Genomic DNA, 22,292 nt, shown 5'->3' with positions numbered 1-22,292 from the left:
CAGTAAAGAGCTGATTCACTGCAGAGAGAGTACTCACTGCGTAAGGCAGCCCGCGATAGCTGTGTTTCTGGGTGGCCCCATAGCCGTGGCTGGAGTACACATTCTTCTCACTGACAGCTGGACTAGCTTCCACAGACTCTGGGCTGCAGAAAGGGCCAGAAGTAAAACCCATCAATACAATATAATTTTTTTAGTGACAGTATTTCACTGCTCTTTTCTACTGAACACATGAGCTCAAAATGAAGAAGCTTCATGAAATCGAGGTGTTATTACACACTTCACCAAGCATCATGTGTGCAAAAGTTGCACAGGATGAACCTGCTTTCAGAGGGGAGGAACTGAGTAAGGGCCACCCTACATAACTCATTAAACTGGGTCTCAATCTGGGAAGTTAAAAAGATAATTAGCATATAAGAAGTTCAGTTTCCTTATGGTTGAGGAAACTGGGTCTAGTTCAGCATTCACATCTGAACTCAGCCAGCCTAATCTCAGAGCCACTGAACAGTACTGCCATTTTATCTCTGCAACAGCTTATTGCAACTGCAGCTAAGCAGCTTTCCTGCACCTGCGCTTGTTTCTCTCTCCCTCAGATACCAATTGTTAGCTGAGTCCAACGTCCTGTGATAAAGCCTGCATGAAACCTGCATCTATCCTGACAGCAACTACCAGGAGTTAGAGACTCCTGTTACAAAGAGGCAACAAATCAATGCCCTGGACAGACAGTGGCCACAGACAGATGGGATTCACCCTGTGCTTTCTATACAGTAACCTGCAATAAGCAGAACAGGAAATCTGCTGCTGAGGTACAATGCACTCTTCCACCACAGGGTGGTGAAAAAAAACAGCTAAAAATGAAAGGTACATCCTTAGCAGAAAGCTGCAGAAACCCTACTCAGAGAAGGGACAGCTGCAATTCAATGCAGGGGATATTAGATAATGAGGCTACAGACAGAACACCTGCGAGAAAGCACACTGTTACAAGCAGAAGATACAAATCCCATAACCTCTGCATAGATCAGAAGCAGGGTCTGTATCAGAATACTGCAGAGTATTACTGAATCATGTCTGCAGATGAAATCTTTGTCAAAATTATAGCACGGAGCTGAGCAAGCAGGAAAGAAAAATACAGAAAAGGAAAACTTTACCTTGGAACTCTGCTGCTATCGTGAAATCTCACAGAATTCTCAGTGGGTTCTACATGGTCAGTGTGGGGCAGGTGGCACTCAAACAATGGCCAGTGATTGACGCATGGGGCAGTGTTTAGGCACCACCCAAGAACACTAACCCCTGTGCCCTTTGGACTTCCTATTAGCTCTTGAAATCTCTGCTGCACTGAAGTTCGCCCCACCCTGCCAATGAAACTCATCTAATTCTCCAAGGGCACCAACCTCTGAGCTCCTGGCTTATTCTGGAGTAAGGCAGACCTGCCTTTGCTGCAACACAAAAGAGCAATAAGTTCTTGTACAAAGAACTGCAGAAAGTAGAAGGCCTTACACCTATGCAAACGACACTTCTGTAGCTCAGGATTTAGGAGTATGACATGACAAATTCAGTTGATTTTCAGTGTGGCTACTGCCAGCTAAACTGTGAAAAGCAGGAGATATAGGTGGTGATTCCTCTCAAAGGACATCCTTCTTAATAAAAGGCACCTTGTAGAGCTTGCCACATAATCCAGCCTTGCTGGATCTTTGCAACAGTCCTTTAGGACTTCCAGATTGGTAGTGTTAAATCCATTTAGGTTTAATCGTATTTTCAGAAACAATATTAGAAGGAAAAGAACCTAAACAGCCTAAGGAGCAGATAAGTCCTCTGTCCAAGTCACCCACATTCCTAACCAGTCAGACTGGAATACCAGCAATGCTGCCGCAAGCATTACCAATAAAACTTCAGGACTGTTGGTGCAACGGTGTCCAGGGGCAACAACGCTGGGGCCCCAATGCTTCCTCCGCAGCGCGCCAAGGAGCTTCCACAACTTCCACTATGCAGTCAGACTAACACAGCAAAACTACTCTGCAGCCTCCATACCACCCGCAGGTGAACACCAACACCATTTTCACCTCCTCTCTGTATCAGAGGCCGGGGAAGACACTACAGCTCAGCCTGTAAGGAGGACCAGCTAGTTTTCCTTTTACCTTCCCGTTACCTTTGTGACGCAAATCTCGGAAATCAATCCCTTGTAAGACACAAGAAGCTCAGGGACCCCAGACTCTACTCTTCAAACTCGTAGAGTTTCAAAGGCAAAGTGAAGGATAGCCTTAACTTTGAACAGACCCACAAAGGACACTTCAGCAGTAAGAGTGCATTGATGCAAAGCCTGAAGAATAAAGTCCTGGCATTCCCAAGTTTTAGAGAAAAAGAGAAAGCAATTCAGAAATCTTCAAAAGCCTTTTTTCAAAGCACTCCAGCTTAGCCTCAAATTGGACCTACAAATTTCTTACAAGGGAAAAAGAAAATGCTTTGCAGAAGGTTTACAGTCAGTCTGTTTGATATTTAAATGCTACAAGGGACATGCGCAGATATATCTGGCTCTTCTCTCTACCATGCTCAGCTTTGAAAGTAAAGTACATGACCAAACTATTTAGCACTCTTCTTCCTGTCATAAACAGTTTAAAATTCCTGCATGTTGAGTCTTCAAAGTGCTGCTGCAGGAGAAGCAGGGTGACAAGCAATACTGAATGTCAGATCTTGAAAAGTGAAGGATCGTGTACCCACTGGAGATAAATGACTTACTAGATTCTGATTTTGTGTTTAAAACCAACATATAAAAATGTGGGCTTTAGGATGGAATGAGGCCTCACAAAGAAGAATACCTAGAATGGGGCCAATGCCAAGACAGACAAAAAAGGGCATTAGCAGTCTTGCAGAGAGCGTGACTGTGTAGTCAAACTCTGTGCACAGTCAAATCAGGGCGAGATGGAAGGGGAAACCAGTGGTTCGTACCTTAGCCCACTGCTCTTACAGCTCAAAATTAATAGTCTGGAGCAATTTCTGTTCTGCAGTGATCAACCTGACACGTAGGTATTTGCACAGTAGGTAGTTTTAATAACACATGAGGGAAATCTATCTCCAAAATGCCGTTTGTAAATTTTTGTGAAGAGATACTACAGCTAGTATTTCAAAGAAGGATGTAGGCAAGCAGGAGGTAGAAGAAAAACACAGGAATAACCTGAGCCCTCCCTCTCACCCCCGACAAAAACACAGTACTCATGTGAGCTGACATCATTCTAACAAGAGATCACAATGCAGTTATTTCCTGAATTTGAAATGTTCTTGACTCTGCAGAAGCAGAGTCTTTTAAAAGACATGGTAAGCCTCCTCCAACAGGCCTCAGAGATATGGCTGCAGTGAGAGTCCTGCACAGAATACTGTGGTGAAGACCCTGAGGGATGCTGAGTGTGCTGCTTGGAACATGCTCAGGGGCAGAAACAAAATGAAGGTGTCTACGTAGGCTGATGCTGTCTCACATCTCTGGTCAAGCTCCAAACATGTCTGGAAATCAGTCATATAAGACTGGTACCAAGTCTGAGCTAGTAGGTTCTACTGAGAGGGAGGTTCAGCACGCTGATCCCTCACATTACAGCTTTTGGAAAAGGAGCTGGCTTGTACCTTGCCAAAGTCAAGCATGGGTACAGCAAACGCACAATTGCCTGCACCTGAGTACTGACTTACTAGTCAAGCTGATATAAACCCAATGGTTGAGAGCCTCATACTGTTGGAATTCTCCTTTTCCCCATCTCCTCTGTGAAACTTACCAATTTCCGTAACACTGCATTTGTAAACACCCAGAGTCTGTCTCTGCATTCTTCTCTCATACATCTAGCAGACCAGCAGCCCCTTTCTCCCAGGTGCAGAAAGCACGAGCACCGATCCTACAGCCCCACTCCAGGTCAGCCCTCTGACACCCTCCCCTCCTCCTTTCTCCTCCTCTCCGCGGGGTAACACTCACTCCGATCCTGCAGCCATGTCGGAGTAGGACGTATCTGGTGTGGTGACTCCCAGAGGGATTGCAATGCTCATGACGCCCGTCGGGGATCACGGAGTCCAGAGGGCAGCGACTGGCCGCTCCGAGGGCGGAGAGGAGCCGCAGAGCCTCGGCCAACACGTCACGGACATGGGGAAACCTACCAGGGTAGAAACAAAGCATTGCATCGCCGTTACAGGACAAGGTGTCCCTGTGTACCCCTAAAGAAGGCTTTCACAACAAAAGAAAAGCAGAAATATATTTCCATCAGTGACGTGACACATCAGTTTTACTTCATTTTCATATGTGGGGCCAGGGAAGAGGTAGATGGTAGTAGTTTGGTGGGGGTTTTGGGGAGTTTTTTTACAGTGCTGGACTGACACGCAATGAGCTGCTGTGTCTTAAAGCTGATAATGATAGTTCCCCCCTCCCCCAAGTAAACTTAGGACTAATTATCAGATAAGCAATCTATTAGCTCCTTCGGCATATAAGCAGCAGCTGTCACCTATCACCCACAGCCCTCCATCAGCATTTCTAACCCCTTCCCTAAACAAACTGCAGGCAAAGCCCTGCCTAAGAGGACAAGGAGACAGAGAGGTGGGGTGGGCTGTGCCGACACGTCTCACTGGAGATCAGTTTGCACGTGCATTCACTGGGCCCACGGCACGGGTGAGCGTGACCTGCAGAGCGGCAGCTCCCACACCACCGACGCTCCCCTCGCCCGGCGAGGCCCTTATCCGGGGCTCTGCACCGATGGCTCGGTGCGGGCAGCCCGGACACGGCGGGGCCTGACCTTGCTAAGCCCGGGCTGACACCTCCCCGCGGCAGAGCCACGTCAGACGTCTGGGCGGCCGCGCATGGGCCGCTCCGGCCGGGAAGGCGGCGGGACCATTGGCTGGGAGCGGGAGAGGGGGTGAGTCACGGCGGGGCCCCGGGGGAGCCCGGGATGCGCCGTCCCCCCTGGGCGCGGGGCTCGGCCACGGCACCGACCGAGATCGCCGCTGAACGCCAACCTCCAAGGGTCGGATGGCGGCCGGAGGTGAAACGGGATCAGCTCCTCGTTATGTAAATAGCCTCAATAGCACACATGAGCATAAAGGAGCTATTATTCTACACGGCTCGAAAGAAAACCCCCCACGATAACAGAGAAAGGCTGCGTTTCCACGGGCAGCAAAGGTAGCTCCAAAACCAAAGAGAAACGGTGACGACTTAACCGCCCTCTCTGCACGTTCAACTTTAAGGGCAGCCTGGAATACTTTCCGCAGCCTTTCCCGGCTCCTGCCGTCACATGCTCCTCGGCATCTCGGGGGCTCTGCCAGCAAACCCTCCTGGGCTACAGAGAGGCCGCCAGCCAAGTTTTCCTGTGGGTAGTGAATTTCTCACAGGGAACTGCCTTTGGACACCACAGTCCAGCCATTGTTTAACACACAAAACCTCCCAGAAACACCAAAACACATACTCACTATAAGGGCAAATGAAGGAAGAGCAAGAGTCAGAAAGTTTTAAATGCCACATGCTATATTGCCTTTTCCTGTCTTAAAAGACAGGTCACTTCTCTTGGCACAAGGAGATACTTTCCTTCTTCAGTATACATCCCTATGAGAAATCTTTCTGACAGTATGACAGGCATACAGCAAATTACAGAAGTGGAACATAAAGATTTCTAAATGGTCTGTGGCAATTCCCTGTTATGCCCCAAAGCAATGGTCTCACAGGGAGGTGGGAGATAAAAAAGAGGCAGGACTAAGCTCACAGGCAGTTCCAACCCAAGACAGCCCAGTGTCCTTGAGTGTGTTTTCTGGAAAAAAAGAAAAATAAAAGGATCTTTCAGAAGTGTCTTATTTACCCTTTCTCATGCTTGTGACAGAGTTGTGATTTCTACACTGACACGAAATGAGACAAACTGCTGCTAAAATAAAGCTAAAAGTTACAGACATCAATCCCTGCTTCAATCTAGAGTCACATAAAATTCTGGCACAAGGTTAAAAGAAATAGGACAAGTTCCTCAATGTCTGAAGCACTGAAGCACCCTTCCCTTTAAGAGACACAGAAAGCTCCCCCCCCTAGTATTTTTAAATACTTGTTTAGATGTTTTTTCCCATATTGATCTTTTGCCTTCGCCATGACCATACCCAGCTGGCAGCAGCCCGACATTTCATCAGGACAAATTCCAGCCTCCTGCCTGCCCGTGACTCAGCAGAACTGGAGGATTTCAGGTGCAGCTTCTGGATACCTGGTCAGTCCTGGACTGAGACAAGACTTCAGGCACTTCTCATAGGAGACCCTCTTTCCATCAACAGTGTACAACAAAGGCTGTTGCACTGAAATGGTCTGATAACTCCCATTTTTGGGAAGGAGATTACTGGAGAAATATGAAATGCCGAACTGAAAGGTTAGACAAGGCAAATTCCAGTTTAGTCACATTTGTGTTGATCCAGCAATACTTGCTCAACCATCACCCCTGCTCAGATTTTACTGTTTGTTGCTGCTATTTTATGTGTACTTTCAACTCTGACAATGTGACATTCAAAATAAATTGCTGAGACCAACCTCAAATGCTGTCCAAGACCACATCACCTTCAGGCTACAATGCAGTCTGGTCTTCATGAAACTTGGCCTGGTAACACCCAATACCATAAAATGCTGGGGATGAGATCAAACTGGCTAATTTTCTCTATATACAATCCCCAAGGACCTTCCTACCTCTCCCCACAAAAATACAGCCATGCAGGAAAAGAAAAAAAAATCACACCCACTTCTCTCTGGTGCCACTAGAATAAAGTTTTACTTAAGTTCAAAGTGTTTAATTTAAATCTGATTATCTTCAGACCACTGCACAAACCTGTCTCCCTTATGATACAATTCTTTTTGATATCAAACGGAAACAGGTATTTCGATGTCCTAACAGGTAAATAATACTTAGCTGGTTTTGAAAATGCAGTATTTAAAGATACTTTTAAACTACGTTTGAGCCATTTTAATTTTCAGAACTCTGTTTAGGATGCAACAGCTACAGCACTGCATTGGCTCACTTCCACTACCACTGCCATCCATGAACAAATCAAGCAGATGCAGAAAATTTACAGCTGGAAACTCTCTTCATTATTATAAAACTCTGTACTAACAGGGACAATCAAGCATGGTGAGTCAAAGAGCTAACTAGAGCTTCCTCCTTCAAGATGTGGTTGTTCCTGTTTTCACTTGAGTCCCAGTCATACAGTCACCTCTGGGCACCTGTGGTGTCCAACATTTGGTGACAGACTCTACAAAGCATTTGTGAGTGCCATGAAAAATTCACCCTCAGACAAAACACCCTGGGCACAGCCCCACAGACTGCATGTGTTACCTAAATTCAGACTCCATCACCATTTTTTGCTGCTCAGGTGATGCTGTACAACCTCAGGGGGACAGAGCACACCCCTTGCACCCTCCCATGGTCACAGACTCAAGGGCAAAGCAGTTACCAAACAAGGGGAGCACGGAGATTCATCCCGTTCCTCTGCAGGATCAATGCACATCTGTGAGTCTGTCCACAGAAGGCCTGAGGTATTTTACCATCCTGCATCCAGTGTCTCCTGCATGGCTGAGAATGGTGAGAATGTACTGCTGGTACTAACACATCCTGGACAAACTGAGAAAAGCCTTTTCTGATTATACACAACTTCAACATGTGAGCCAGGGCACGGAGAAGAGCGAAATCCTCTGTGTGCGCTGATGGTGACCACTTCTCACAGATCTCTTGTTTGCAGATATCAAAGGACAGAAAAGCGCTTCCTTTACCTCACCCCCGGTTACTGAAGTCCCAAAAGTGGACACAGATTCAAGACTTTTGACAACTTAGGATTACTAATGTCCAAACAATAACCACCACCTTCTCTATGCTCAGCAATGGACCTATAGGTCACCTATACAGGATAAGCTACTTGTATAATGAGTTGCACATCCTTAAGCTCTCACACCATGACCAGTCACATCGAATTCAAAGCATGTTTTTCTCCTGCACCTCATACTGCCACAGGCCAGTCCAAGCTGGTGGAAAACTGGTAACAGCAGCTCTGCCATACAGCCTTCCTTGGCATCCAGCCTCATGTGGGACAGAGCCAGTGAGTTCTGACCAGTTCGTACTTACACTGCCATCTGCACCCGTAGGAAACCACTGGCATGTGGAGCAGTGTTAAGAAGTGTAGCATTTTAGATCTTCTTTCATATTTTCCACGGGAAATTTCAGAATAACCAAAATCCATGGGACACCTAATGTAAACATAAGTGCTTCCATTACCATGCTAAAAAGTCCTCTCATCAGCCAGTGCTGCTCAACTACAACCACAGTCCACCTGAGTCCAATCAAGCACTGCCTGTTCATTCCAGCACACTCACAAACCTCATGTCAAGGGCAGATCTTCAGAGAAGGGCAAACACCTTTAGGGCAAACAGAATCAGATCAAGGTTTTTTGTGTAAACCAGCTAGCTCAAAAAAATGCATCAAATTCCCCTGATTACAGTCATGTTGTTCTATAAGGACACCTACACAGAGGCAGAGAAATCCTTAAATCATTTAGCTCCAACTTACTCTGAAACACACAGATTCCTAAAAGTACTTGAATTGTGCCTCAATCTACCAATACAAATGTGTGGCTCTGCTCTGAAAACAAGCTGGGTTCACTAAGCAGCAAGAAAACAACTCTGCCAGTTTTAAAAAAATGAAATATTGACATGAGTATTCACTATTATCATTAGATCCATATATCATCTTTTAGTGGGCTGACAAAGGAAGACAGCAATCCATCCATCCATCTATCCCAAGGGGTCTGGGAGAACTCAGTCCCAGTCTAAAACAGAAAGGATCAAATTATTAGGCAACACAGATATTCATTACTAGCTATGCATGCCATGATAACCAAATTATTGACAAATGCAGTGCAATGCTTGAAGATTTATCTGTCTTAGAGCTTTCTCAAGACTGTCCCCTGGTTTATATGTATCTAACCATATGCAAAAAGAAATGAATGTACATATACATTTGATTCAGAGTTCATTTTGCTCTCTGGGACCTAGAGAACCTTGACAAAGAACCAACATGCTCCTAGAAGAAGAATGACGATATTTTAAAATTGTAAAAAAAGTCCAAAAAGCAATAATGCAGTGAGACCTGATCCTGCTCACCACACTGCACAAGATCCAGAGCCAAGGATTGTGGAAAGGCAGGACTGCTGCTTTTAGGACACGGATGATTTCAAACACCTTTTTGTATCCACAGGCATCAGTCAAGTTAATCCATACAAGACATGAAACCATAATAACAATTCCCACTAAAGTACTCCATGGAAGCACTAGACACAACCTCAACACATGTCTACGAACACACCTACTTAGCTAAAATCAGCGTGATAAAGCTGTCCAGTGAAGGCTATGGAAGCCATGTTTAAAACTGAGGTACAAGCAAGTTAAACTGATTTTGGTAAAATGTGGAAACAGCTGGAAGCTAAGTAAATTTAATTAAAAAAAAAAAAAAAAAAGAGTAAACTAGGTTTCAGCCCTTTTAAGGCAATTTTCATCATGTCCATCCACAGAATTTTATCATTTTATCTGATGAAGAAAACATCAATTTTAGTTAAACTCCTTTGTGAACTTCAGCCCTAAGGGACTACAAACGATGACAGTGAGCAACTGAAAGAAATTAAACCATCAAGCAGAGAAATTACAAAATGCATAGTCAAGTACTCTCGGCAACTGACCCAAGACTGCAGAAATTACTTGGAAGAGCAAAATGAATAACCTCAAAACTTTGCTGCTGCTTCAGCAGTCAAGACATTATGCAAAACCTCTTTGTTTTGCAGGCCAAACAACAACAACAAAAAAGTCCTGTGTTTTTCTTTCAGAACCACGAAGGATTTCAGGTATTATTATAAGAAACAGAAGAGAAATCTAATAAAAGATAAAGAAAGGGCAAATAAGACTTTGCCTCCAGAAATACCTTCTCCTGGACAATTCAACTGCATTCTTGACAGTCCAATACACTCCAGAGCTGGAGACGTCAGAAAAGGGTTTGTTTGGACTTTCTTAAGAGATCCAATTTGCATCACAGAACCTTACTGGAAAGTTTAATTTCTATTGATTTTAAATTGGTTGAAGAGCTCATACATAAGGATAATTCCATAAACATGCCATATTAGAAAGCAGAAGCAAATTACAGAGTAGCAGTGATCCACGGCAGACCAAAGTATTCCAAGGCAAGTTTATGAAGAGGTGGAAGGCACACACCAGGAAACTTTGCCTGCACCCCACACTGACAAGAAGGGACCTGGCAGCATTTGTGTGGTCTGCACACTCAGTCTGCTGAGCAGGAAGGTGACAGAGATGATGTTTTAAAGGAAAGACAGCCTCAAAGTAAGGGGAAAAGGACTATCCCAACCAAGAACTTCATACGAAAGTCCTCACAACCCTAAGGGTCATAAACAGAGGAAGTCTTGAAGAAAACCTCACAATACTATGAAACTCTCCTTAACAAAAAGTTAACCATCAAAATAAAATTTACATAATAATGGTACCATAGACTCAAAAAGAATCCTTTCTATGCTTTAAAAACATTATGTTACATAGCCTCTATTTCACAGCATTACAAGTTGCTGGTGAAGGTGACAAATCCTTCAAAGTCTGAAGCTTTATATTTTCAAAAACTAAATGAAGGCAATTCCCTGAAAACACTTCTTTTTGCAAATACTGTTTTTCCTATTTTCTGAAAGATACATAGCAATACAAGAGAGAAAAAAAAGATTATAATAAAGTGCCACAGAGCAGAAGATACAAAAATACTAAAATAAATGAAACAGGAAAAACATCCCTCTTTCGATTCCACAAACTTTCAATTTTGTGACAGTCATGGGGCAAAACTATTCTGCAGTGAAGGGAACACATCCTAATTGCTATGCTGGTCCTATACTGTGAGGTTGTTGCTCTTTTTTCCCATGAGGTGAATGAGAACAGTCAAATGTCTGTATGTCACAAAAATAAGAAAATGCAAACAAAAAGGTTCAGAACAGATACTCTGAGATTAAGAGCTTGACAACTAACCTCCAGTGAATCCAGCTGTGGCAGCTGATGTTACTGCTGTGACTGTCTCCTCTAAGCCTTTGCCAAAACAGGTGGCAGGAAGGAAACGCTGCCATGTCTCATCAACTGCAGTTGATGCCAAGAAGACTGGACTAAAAGCAGAAACAGGTAGAATACATATTCCCTTTTAGACACTGTTCTAGGGGTAATATATTTCTCCAACAGGGCAGAAAATGAGGAACAGCAATACTGAAATCACCACTGCTCAGTCCATCACACCTTGTCCATATATATCCTACATTTTCAGACTCAATTTAAGAAGCCTGCCTACATTAGAAAATGGCTACAGATAAAATAAGACTCAAGATTAATTTAAATAACGTAAATAACATTGTTTTAATCTTAGCAGACCAAAATGCTTCCTTGTTCTAAATTTTGTTGCTTGTGGAATAGTATTCACATGAATGGTTTAACCTGTGTAACTATTAAACTTTCCTAAGTAGACAAACCCTAAATTAAAAAGGTTGTGAGACAACCCCCTTCAAAAAGAAAAAGAACCTTGAAATTGTGTTCTGAAGGTATTTCAGAGAAAAGCCTATACCACATGCAAGGTCAGAGGGAAACATGGCAATAAAGGGCAATAACTAGGATCAAATCCAAAGCCAGACAATTACAGTTCCCATGAGAATCCAGACAGTCCAGAGTCACGGGAAGTTGCTGAATATAGAAGGGGAATCAGCAGAATTTACTGGCACAGAGCAGCGTCCAGAACTTACAACCAGTGGAAGGCTAACCAGTAACAAGTTGCCAGGAGTAGGACTGCAACCTCCAGTCTTAGTACCGGAAAAAAGATTTCTCCATAATCCCAATTAAATACTCTCTGCCTCGCAGGTCTCGCTGTACGTCCTTTATACATCTATTTAAGGCCCCCACGTGACAAGGGCTGCCTGCCTGGCCACTCCCTGCTGGGGCAAACAACCAGCTCCAGAGGAGACTCCAGCAGGCGCTTCCAAGGCAGACGTTGCATCAGCCAGGTGTGCAGGAAGCGGCGGAGATAAAGCAGCTGTTGACGAAGGGGTTCTCGGACGGAGGCTGCTTCAGGAATCCCATGGAAAGGACGACAGGAAGGAGAGAGACGCTCCGCACACAGAACAAGCTTCATCAGCTTCAGAAAGCCTTTGTGCTGGGGCTCCGGACCTGGCCTTTCTCCCAGAGATGATGCAACACTGAAGAACAAGGTCTGTGCCAGAGAAAACTATTCACAGGCTATGCAGATGGCAACGCAGCCAAAGGCTCTGGGATCAAAACATGCCAGAGTCTCCCCTGCCCAGCAAGCCCCCCCAGGCCTTCCTTCGTGCCCCTCAAGACCCTCCATTTCACACCAGCACCTCGATCCTAGCATGACCCTGGCTTAGGGCAGAACGAGGGACCTTACAATAAGGAGAAAGAAGTAAAAGGAGGTTTTAAAGTTCTGCAAAAAAATCACAGCTTGTCCTCTGATCTGCTGGGAGGGAAGAGATGGGGGAGAGACTGAGCTCAAAGCCTCCAGTCTCCCACACAGGGATCCTCCCGTCACCGTGGCTTGCCAGCGCACGCCTGAGCTCCCCAAACACGTAGGGCAGCCTCGGCCCTGCTCTCACACACCAGGAAACCACGCAGGGACTGCCCGGGCAGCCATGGCAACATCACACAGTGTGGCAATTATGGAGCCGCAGCTCCCACGCGAAGGTTCAGCCTTGCTTTCCATTACAGGACTCGTTTTGACCCTTCCCCCCCTGCCCAAACCCTCACCGAGTGCCCTCCTGGCTCCAGCCTGGCCCCTGCGGTTTGTGACTGGCAAGTTTTGCAGCCTTGCACCTGGGTTCGAGATCATGCAAATACATTTTTCTCTGTGTTGTAAGGAAGTTATTCCAGGCTTATGTAATGCTCTTGTGCCGCGTTCCAACAAACACCAGTTTGTCCGATGTGCCTCGAGTGGGAAACCGGGCTACAAAAACACCTGCAACCTGTGCTGCACACAGCAGGAGTCAGATCCATTACTACTTCAGCTACACAATCACTGTTAAGCATTAAAATTCAGTGAATTTTACAGGATTTCAGCAATCTTCCAGCGTTGTGACAGGTTTCAAAGCTCAGCCCGCTGCGCTGCCCCACTGTAGCCCCTCCGTAGGAGACATCTTGGAAACATTACCAACTGTTGCATTTGCCCAGGCACCGGTACCCACTGGCACATTGGGTCATCTAAGGTGGTTCTGGGACCCGTAAAAAATTCACACATTTCCTGCAGATGTGCTTTTCCCAGCATAAAACCTGTTAGACTGACTGAGTCAGTAGGAGAGTGGCAGAGAGCAATCATGAAGGCCCAAAGGCAGCATATCAGCCAAAAAGCCTTAGTTCCACTTCTGGGCATTCCAACTGCTTGATGATGCTCAGTTATGTCCAAGAGATGTTCTTTACTGTGTTTCACTTTTCTGGCTTACTTGCATCTCACATTATATTGTATTTTGGCCCTACTAAGATATGCACTGCTCCCAAAATGCAAGTACTACTATGGCACCCTGGCATGTCCCAGCTCTGCATGATGGACCCTCTGTGTATGGTAGATGTTCACCCACTACTCAGATTTACAAAATAAGCCACCAGCCAACAATATATTGGCCCACCAAGCTTTAAGGAATATAATTTTTGGTAAGATCTTTGGGTAAGTTTTTGATAAAATAAGATAATCGGAGACTTGCTCTTACAACCAGAGAGAGGAAAGTGTAATGCTTATTCAGGAAGCTCCCAAATAACCTAATTCCTAACTGCTGGCAGGAAATGCAAAGCTCGGTGAGACAGACAGTGCTGAGAGCCACGGTCACTTTTTTGAATAGCCCATTTCTTTATTAACAAGATTAAAAGCAGATAATCCAGTTGAACACATTTTCAGAGTAAATGCAGATGAGTAGAAATTAGCAACCAGTGACTGAATAAAGACAAAAGTCACTTAAATCTGATTTCTTTCTGATGACTTGAAGATAAATTAGTAATTTCTTCCCTTGGGAAGAGCTTCTCTGAGTGCGTAGCTCACCACCAACCCCCTTAACTGCTTGTGGGTGGTAACACAGGAGTACTGACATCAAACAGTTGGCCAAGGGTGCTCACGAAGAGCTCACAGGAAAGTGATGCTGAGTGAGTGGTTCTGTAACACATCTGTGTAATGCTATCTGCTACCTCCATCACTGGCTTTTTTGAATGTTGAATTATGAGCAGAGGAATACATTCAGGACATATTTCATGATTATCATAAATGCAACTAAGCATATGTATGTACAACCACATTATGAAACTTAAGGGGTTGAAATGCAAGAGTTGCTAAACAGACTCACAGCCCTCCTCCCGCAGGTCATCTCCATCAGCTTCTCAAAGCTGGGGAGAGGGGGACAATGGTACAGCCAAGGCAAGGAAGGGGGAGATTTCTTTACTGCTAAACTAAGCCTTCACAACCTCTTTGAGTGCAGCACTTCCTGTGAGTCGCTCCTGCAGGTTAAGGCAGACAGGGCTGTCTGGACAAGGTGAGTAGCAGGGGTTGCTGCACTTGATCTCGAAGCTGGAGGCCTTTGCTTTGCTGTGTAGTGCCCCAACATGTTTCTGCAGTTTTGCTATCCCTTTAGCCCTGAGCAAGGAAACTCGCAGCTGCTAGACAACTATTTTCCCACCTCAGAACCAGCACAATTTATGTGACAAATTGATAAGATTCAACGTTCAAAAAGGTACAGAGTTTTTTGAGCTTCCTCTTTCTCCACAGGACATAGAAGCATTTTCTTACTGCACAGCTGCAGAGATGACAGCACTGGGGATCCTCCCTGGCTGGACCTGGAGGAGGAGGAGAGGAGAGGCAGGAATGCAGCCTTGCAGGAGAAGAGAGCAGCCCGGGTGGCTCCACGTCCTCCTTTGCCCAGGCAAGGAGGAGCGTTCACACAGGCAGGACTGGCGGGGAGAGCTCCACCTGCACAAAGCAGCAGATTTTTAGAGCTACCAGAAGGGAATTTAAGAGCTCTGCATGTCTGCAAAGGCATCTGGAACAAGGTAATCTATGGAAATATAGAAACTTGTCAGCCACCAAGGGAGTGGTGGAACGGACAAATGCAAATAAAAAGTAGAAGCACGATCTGGAGCCATTACCAAACTGAGTCACTCAGTTCCCCAGGTGAATTTACAAAGTGAAGGACAAGTAAAATTGCTGAAGTACTCTCATCTGGATGGCACGAAAACCAGCAAAAAAACACCATTAGAACACTACTTCTGACAATTATTTAGTATTGTTTCAAACGTGAATTAACTTTATGACTAAATCCAGTTAACTTGAGAGGTAGAGAATATCCTACATTCACTTAAGAATGAACCCTACCAGGAGAGCTTATGCTTACTCTGCCTCTCAGAAGAACTGTAATCATATTGCCATTGTGCCATTTTTTTCATACTGTTTCTAAAAAAGGATGAAAAAGATTTACAGACTTCTGCTGTGGTCATCTGGAATTCAGGAATGCTCATCTGAATACAGTGAGTGTACACAGTTACATCAGGGCTTCCCTGTAGGGGCTTTCAGAAAGCCTTAACCATATCTTAAAACATCTGAAGCAACGCAGTATGGGAAAGAACTGAGTTCCAATGATGCAAGCCACAAAGCATTAAATTTCAGAGTTCCCTTCACATCTTATGTGTGTTATGCAAGGCAGTCTTTTAGCACCAGCTTAACTATTTCTCCTCTAAATTCATCTTAATTTCACGATCTTGGCTGTGACTGCTGTTCCATGTATATGAACTTGCACCAACTGATCATGGCATGAAACCTTTAAATAAACTCCAGTGTAGAAAAGGAGTATTATCATCATTAAAAAAAAAAAAAATCACAATATATATGTTCTCCAGAAAGAAACAAGTCGGGCCTATTTTAAAAGACAAAAATTAATGTTTGTTCTTTTCCCCTTCCCTGTAAACAATTCCAATGTTTAATTATTATCATTGCTATGAAATGGTACTTCAAAATTGAATTTGTCTAACCTCGGTTGATATTGCTATGCCTTTGTCAGCAAATCTCACAAGTCCTTTTAGAGAAAGATCAAGTCCTCTCTCAATTGTCTTTTCAATAATCTGAGTAAGTTGAGCTCCTTTAAACCTCACATCATGAGGCTTATTTTCCAGTCCCTGGATCATTTCTGCAGCTGTCCTTTGAATTCTCTCCAAATACACTGGCATTCTTCTTGAAGCATGGAAACCAAAATTCAATTCCAGTATCAGTCTCAACACTGCTGTGTTTATAAGATTACTTATTTTTGCTTCACATTCCTTTCCCCCCCTTTTATTTCCTCCCCAATATGCCCAAGAATCACATTAACCCTTTTAGATAAAATAATGGCCCAAGTACAATGAAAAGGCAACTGGCTGTAAAGACCTTAAAGCCCTTTGAGCTACTGCTTTCCAAAATGCTGTTTCCCAGTTCATAGGTGGCTTTGCAGTTTTGCTAACAAATGCATCACCTTGCAACTGGATGGATTCATATCTTTTGTTGAAATGTGACAAAACAATTCAGAGATTCCTAAACATGCTTTATTATCCCACTAGCGTCTCTCTGATGAAGAATCATCAAATGTTTTATGCTATCCAGATAAAAAGAATCTAAAGAGCGGTAAATTAAACTCTGATTTCATCTCACAACCTTCTATAAAGCTAGGTGTGTCCTTGCCAAGTTACAATCTCAGATATTTCAGATCTCCATGTTAATGCAATTTCTCCAGCACAACCATTTCCAGTATCAGAGTGTGCTGTCTTCCTCCTCCTACCTCTTGGCCTCTCCACCCAAAACAGGCATGTCCCCCACACCTCCTACACCCAGTCCAACTTCCACTGAACCACAGAATAATCCAGGTTTAAAGGGACCCCTGAAGGTTAAACCGACTGAAACAATCTTCCCTCCCCTCAAAGCAGGGCCAACTTGGATAACTTGCTCAGGGCATTGCTCATTTCTTCTCCAGGGCCACTAAGTCTTTGCGTAACTATGTTTTAAGGCCAAAAATAACCTGATGATCTGACTTTCCACCTAACAAAGACTGGAAAATCTCACCTAGTCATTTTTACACTTGGCACTGCAGCTTACAAGTGAGCTAGGCCATGTTTGTCAAGCATAGCCGAAAAAACAGTGTATGGATTTACCACAATTCTTTGGGGGGAGTTTGGAATCATGGCACAGGCTGCAGCCTAGAGGTCCCCGGGCACCATCAACCCAAGCCATTCAGTCCTCACAGTGAGCACAGTACATTTGTAGCTCTTACGGAAAAAAGAGTAAAACGTTTTTTAGAACTAAAACTACATCAATCACTTTCTCAGAAGCCTTTGAAGAATGCTTCATATTACCCAAGTGAAGCTCAGCTTTAAGTGCCCCCTCCAAAGGAGACTCTTTTTCCACTGCATATATGTGACTGAAGATGCCAACTTCCCCAGTTTCATGAAACATGTATTAGTGGCAAATGTATTGATAGAATTTTAAATGTTATCTTCCATGTCCACAGTGGTAAGATTTATCAGCACCTCTCCTTATCAATACATTTATTTAACAACACACTCACGGCATCAGTTTCCTTGACTACCCAAACAAGGCCGTCCATCATCCCTGAACTAGCACAGAGCATCTTAACTCACACATGCCAGCTCCTACAAAGCTTACAAGTCCCTGCTTGTCACTAACAGAAATCTCCCCCACCCCCCCAAAACTGCCATAATTATACAAACAAAAGACTAATGTGGACATACATTTATCCATATAAAAGCTTGTCACAATAGTCAAGTTATCCCCCCTTCCTTAAAGAAAAGCTATGTGACTAAGAGCAGGGCTGGATGTAATGTCACAGCATGAACTACTACACTGAAATTAGAGATGTTAGCCAAGATCCTGTGATCTCCTCACCTTACATTCTTCCTCAAACATCAATTTTTGGCCCTGTGAGAGACGAACAGAACCTTCAGTCTGATTCGGGAGAGTCACTCTTGTTCTCACGTTACGTTCTCTGCTCTCCTGTCTGGAATTATTAGTGCTGTATTCCCTGCCAACAGCAAGGAATCTCTTTAAGCTTGAAAAAAATGTGGAACAGAATAAAATAAAAAAAAATCCCATCACATGAGTAAATGAGGCTTGACAGTATGATGGATGCTGCAGGTTCACAAGTATGAAGGTACTCCTAAGATGATGGCTTGCGCCTGTTACAGCTTCACATAAGCATAAAAGACGCTGGTTTGCCGCATTCAGGAGGGAGATGCTCAACTATTTAGATTGGACGCATTTTATATAAGACTGAAGATGACTAAGTCACAGCTGGACAGATTATATTCTAGAAACAAGCTATGCATTCCTCCCCTGTACCTTAAGCAACAGCATTTCCTCATCTGCATCTTTTCTCCTTTCAAACACAAGATGCTGAATTCTCCCTGAGAAAAAAAAAAATAGCCAGGAAATATTCAGGGCAATGTGCTTTAACCGAAAGGAATTTCACATGCACCACTCATCGTAGGGCTAATTTGATTTTGTCATTATGGAAAAACTGAGAACTATCGAGACCTCAGCTGGGTAACAGTTGGACAGGAGAATGATCTCAACCCAGGAGGAAAACAGCACAGACAGGAATTATCTTCCTGAATAATGCAGAGAGATTTTGTGTGCACTAAACATCCAAACACAGTTTGCCAAAATACTCTGAAGGCCCCTTCACATAGCTTATCAGTCCTGATGGCTACAAATCAGTAGCAGCATTGTTCATAACCCAAACTACCTTGTAGCATTACAAAGCCAGTGAAAACAAGCAGGAAAAATTCCCTGGCTCATACTACCACGGCTTTCCCATCATCACTCATACAGGAGATGTTCTCACCTGTACCCACTACATAATGCACTCCCCACCACATCTACTAACAGCAGTATTAAAGTCACCAGTGGCTTTACTGAAAGAAACCGAAAATGCAGACAGAGGGAACACAGAATATGGACATGTGGGCAGAGGTGAGAACTGATGTGGGTGAGAGAGCTACCTAAAACAGTCCAAGAGAGAAGCAATTCTCACCACTTGACCAGGAGCCAAAAAGCCCCCCCCCAACCCTAGCATGTTTTACCTCCACACTGCCTATAATATGTCCTACGCAAGCTAATTCCTTTTTTGTGTCTTAATTTTCCTATCAGTAAAATCAGAATACCACTCCTGAGATGTCACACAGTGTTTCTAGACATGAAAGCTAGGGCTAAATCTAGCTCTGAGCAGAACAGGACTGGGGACACCCTGTCCTGGCAGCATTGCATGGATTTTCAGAGGGAACAAGGGAGCAAAGCACCTGAAAAAAATTTCAGTCACCATTTCACATTTCATTCCTGGTCAGTAAAGGTTAAGAACCCATGCACACATCCTGAGTGAGAAGCAGACTCACAAACCCTGCAATGATCAGTCTACCTGGAGAGATTTTAACCTAAGCTAAATTACACCTTTTCAATACTAATAGAATTCCATAGAAACTCCCATTGTTCAAGATGAATTTTTACATTTTAGACTCACACCCCTATTCAGTAACAACCACCTCTCTCTTAACAACTTTGGCAAAAAGTTTCCATCAATTTTTAAAAATGTGTCAAGGCCATTTATTTCCTCCTTCACAACCTTCTCTTCATACAAAACTGAAAATTTTAGAATTCCTTGCAAGCGTTACCCCAACACAGTGACTCTCATGGGAACAGACTGTTTCACTATTACTCAGACAAAGGAGTGACGCCTAAACTCTTGACACTGGAAGAGTAACAGAAAGCTACAAACTTTGCTTACAAGAACAGCCTGCTCCTAAATCACCCCACCTATCTCTGCTGTGTGACATGGTTTTAAAAAAAACAACAAAAAACAAAAAGGATTTTTCAGTCAAGGGATTTCACCAAGAGGATCCTGGTTACATTTTCATACAGTTCTGCAAAAAACGGAGAAGTTACATCAGCATTTAGACGTGCCATTTCATTCTCCCTGAGATCCTCTTCTCCATGTGATTCAACAAATTTCTGCTGACCTGTTTAAAGCTGACAATCCCAAGCTGCACCCAAGAAAGGCCTAACTAATGACTGCAGGTTTCAGTGTATAGTCTCACTTTTAGAACATGCTAGTGCTTTATTCTTTATTAATTTATTACTTCTGTCTGCGTATGTAAGACTTAGAAATGCAGGAGCAGGAAACAGGAACTGTGACACATCAATTTCAACTCTTATGTTCCCTGGCAGCTTGAGGCAAAAATCTTTTCCCAGTTTCTGAATTTTTCATCTTCTTACAAATTCTGTATTTGAATGTTTCCTAAAGGATACTCTGAACCTGCAGTGGCCAAGTATTTCAGGAGCTAAGTAGGAAAGGTAACAAGCACCAGTCTTTTAGCAGCACTGATGGTGATTTCCCTAGGTGGGTAAAAAAATGCCATCAGCCTGGGACTTGGGCATCCCAGTGCCTCCCACCTCAGGCAGAGAACTCAAGAACAGCCGTCCAAACGGGACCACTGCAGGGCAACATTAAGGTATTTCCTTCACACATCCCACAAGTCACGGTTTTAACCTCAGCAGAGATCTTCCTACCGATAAGTCACGCATCTGAAGAGACAGATTTGGGATGGCATGCCCCAAAATACAAGGTCTTAGTAAAACTTTCCACCTTCTGCCCAGCCACCATCAGATAAGGGATGTGTTCCAAGCCTCGGTGCTTACGTGGGGGGGAAGCGGACACAACTGTTCAAGTGGAGTCCACAGGAACTCTACCTACACAGCACCCCACTGCTCACCTGGGCATTCAGCTGCCACCCTGCAATGTCAGAACAACTGCTGGCAGCTGTGAAGGTAAGACAGCACATACACTGCTTAGTTTCCTTATGGAGAAGTGATTGATTTGGGGCTATTTGCAAAGGTTTTCATTAAACAAAAGACTACCCTCACAACAGATGACATTTCCTGCTTATGAGACATACTGCTCACACCCATCATGAATTTTTTCGCACAGCAATACGCATTTGGAGATGTCATGACATGCTAACATTTAAATAACTTTATTCAAACACAAATAGACAAAATGCTGCCTCCAGTTCTATTGGGCCAAATAGTCTCACTAGGTATGAAACAAAGCCTCAGCTCGCCATGAGCAGACAGAGCAGCACACACTGGGATCTGCAGTACACAGACAATTGCTTTATTTCAAATATATGCTGCTATAACCAAATTTTCCATATTAAAGAAATAGGATTCAAGTTTCTGCTCCAACTGGCCTTGGCTGAATTAAATTTTTGTGTTGTTTCAGTCATACTGTATATATATTTATCTAGTTCTATGAAATTCATACCATGATTTTTTAAAATACATTTAACTGACAGCATATCTTCAGTAATTCATAATTTTTTGCATGTCTTGGTATCTCATAAGCCATGATGACTGGCAAGTAAGTGCAATATAAAGACTTTCTAATTGCCAGGTGAAAAAAAAAAATAAGGAAAATGGTCTGATGCACTTACTTATATAGTTTTGTAATATTTTTACAGTAATCAAATTTTTGCTATCTTCCAAAATGAGCTTTTTGCTGTACTGACTTTCTGCAGAAGCATACCTACCTGAATTTGCTATTTTGAAAGGATTAGGCACCATGCTTAGGCTCCCCAATCACAGACCAAGCCTATGTTAAAACTCACATCTGACCAGCTTCTCAAGCAAAGGAGAGCAGGTGAAGGCAAGACTACACTGCTGATTTTCAAGGGGGGAACTAAAGGTTTGTCTAAAGAAAGCGCTCCGTGCACAGCGACCAAGGGCACAAAGCCACAGTATGGCACACATTTGTCAGCACGCAGTGGATGGCGGCTCACTACCCTTTAAGAGGAGAGAGAAGTTACAGGGGCACAGCCCGAGCTGGCCAAGCTGGGTGTGGCACCAAAAGGCGGAGACCCTGCTCCCCCTTCTCTGGTCCCCACCACATCCTCTGCACTTCCACCCATATGCTCCCCCCTATTTATTTTGTGAGGGCTCTGGATGCCTGACAAATCTCTCAGTGAGCCAATTCAGTTCACTATCTTGGCGAAAAAATAATCCTGTAAAAACCAAAACATAAAATAACCCAAGACAGCTTTCTGCTGGGTTAGCAAGCTGAAGGAGTTCAGAAAAGGAATCCAGCAGGAACCAGAGCAGGCAAACAGAAAAGGCAGAACTCCCCGTTGGGTGGGAGAGCAAGGGGGAACAAAACTTCCCCCATTCAGCAGCAGA

At 43.9% G+C, this 22,292-nt stretch overlaps 1 protein-coding gene across 2 annotated transcripts in view; it reads right to left on the bottom strand.

The window, feature by feature from the left end:
* The window catches only part of SETD5 (SET domain containing 5), a 64,485-nt gene that overhangs the window by 34,898 nt on the left and 7,295 nt on the right, over positions 1–22,292 (bottom strand). The window contains exons 2-3 of one of the 2 annotated variants that reach the window (XM_027882243.1): positions 3,947–4,121; positions 38–143 (exon numbers count right to left, since the gene is read on the bottom strand). In XM_027882243.1, the coding sequence (XP_027738044.1) occupies positions 38–143; positions 3,947–4,017 (177 nt within the window). In that variant the 5' untranslated portion in view covers positions 4,018–4,121. Of the gene's footprint in view, positions 1–37; positions 144–1,145; positions 1,476–3,946; positions 4,122–22,292 lie in introns of those variants that run through there. The other variant, XM_027882242.1, reaches the window with a different exon arrangement.

Source organism: Empidonax traillii, unplaced genomic scaffold (genome assembly GCF_003031625.1).
Source record: "Empidonax traillii isolate 1590-97213 ecotype Southwest subspecies unplaced genomic scaffold, ASM303162v1 scaffold104:size2570737, whole genome shotgun sequence".
Taxonomy (NCBI): Eukaryota; Metazoa; Chordata; class Aves; order Passeriformes; family Tyrannidae; genus Empidonax; species Empidonax traillii.
This window is presented reverse-complemented; position numbering and strand designations above follow the sequence as displayed.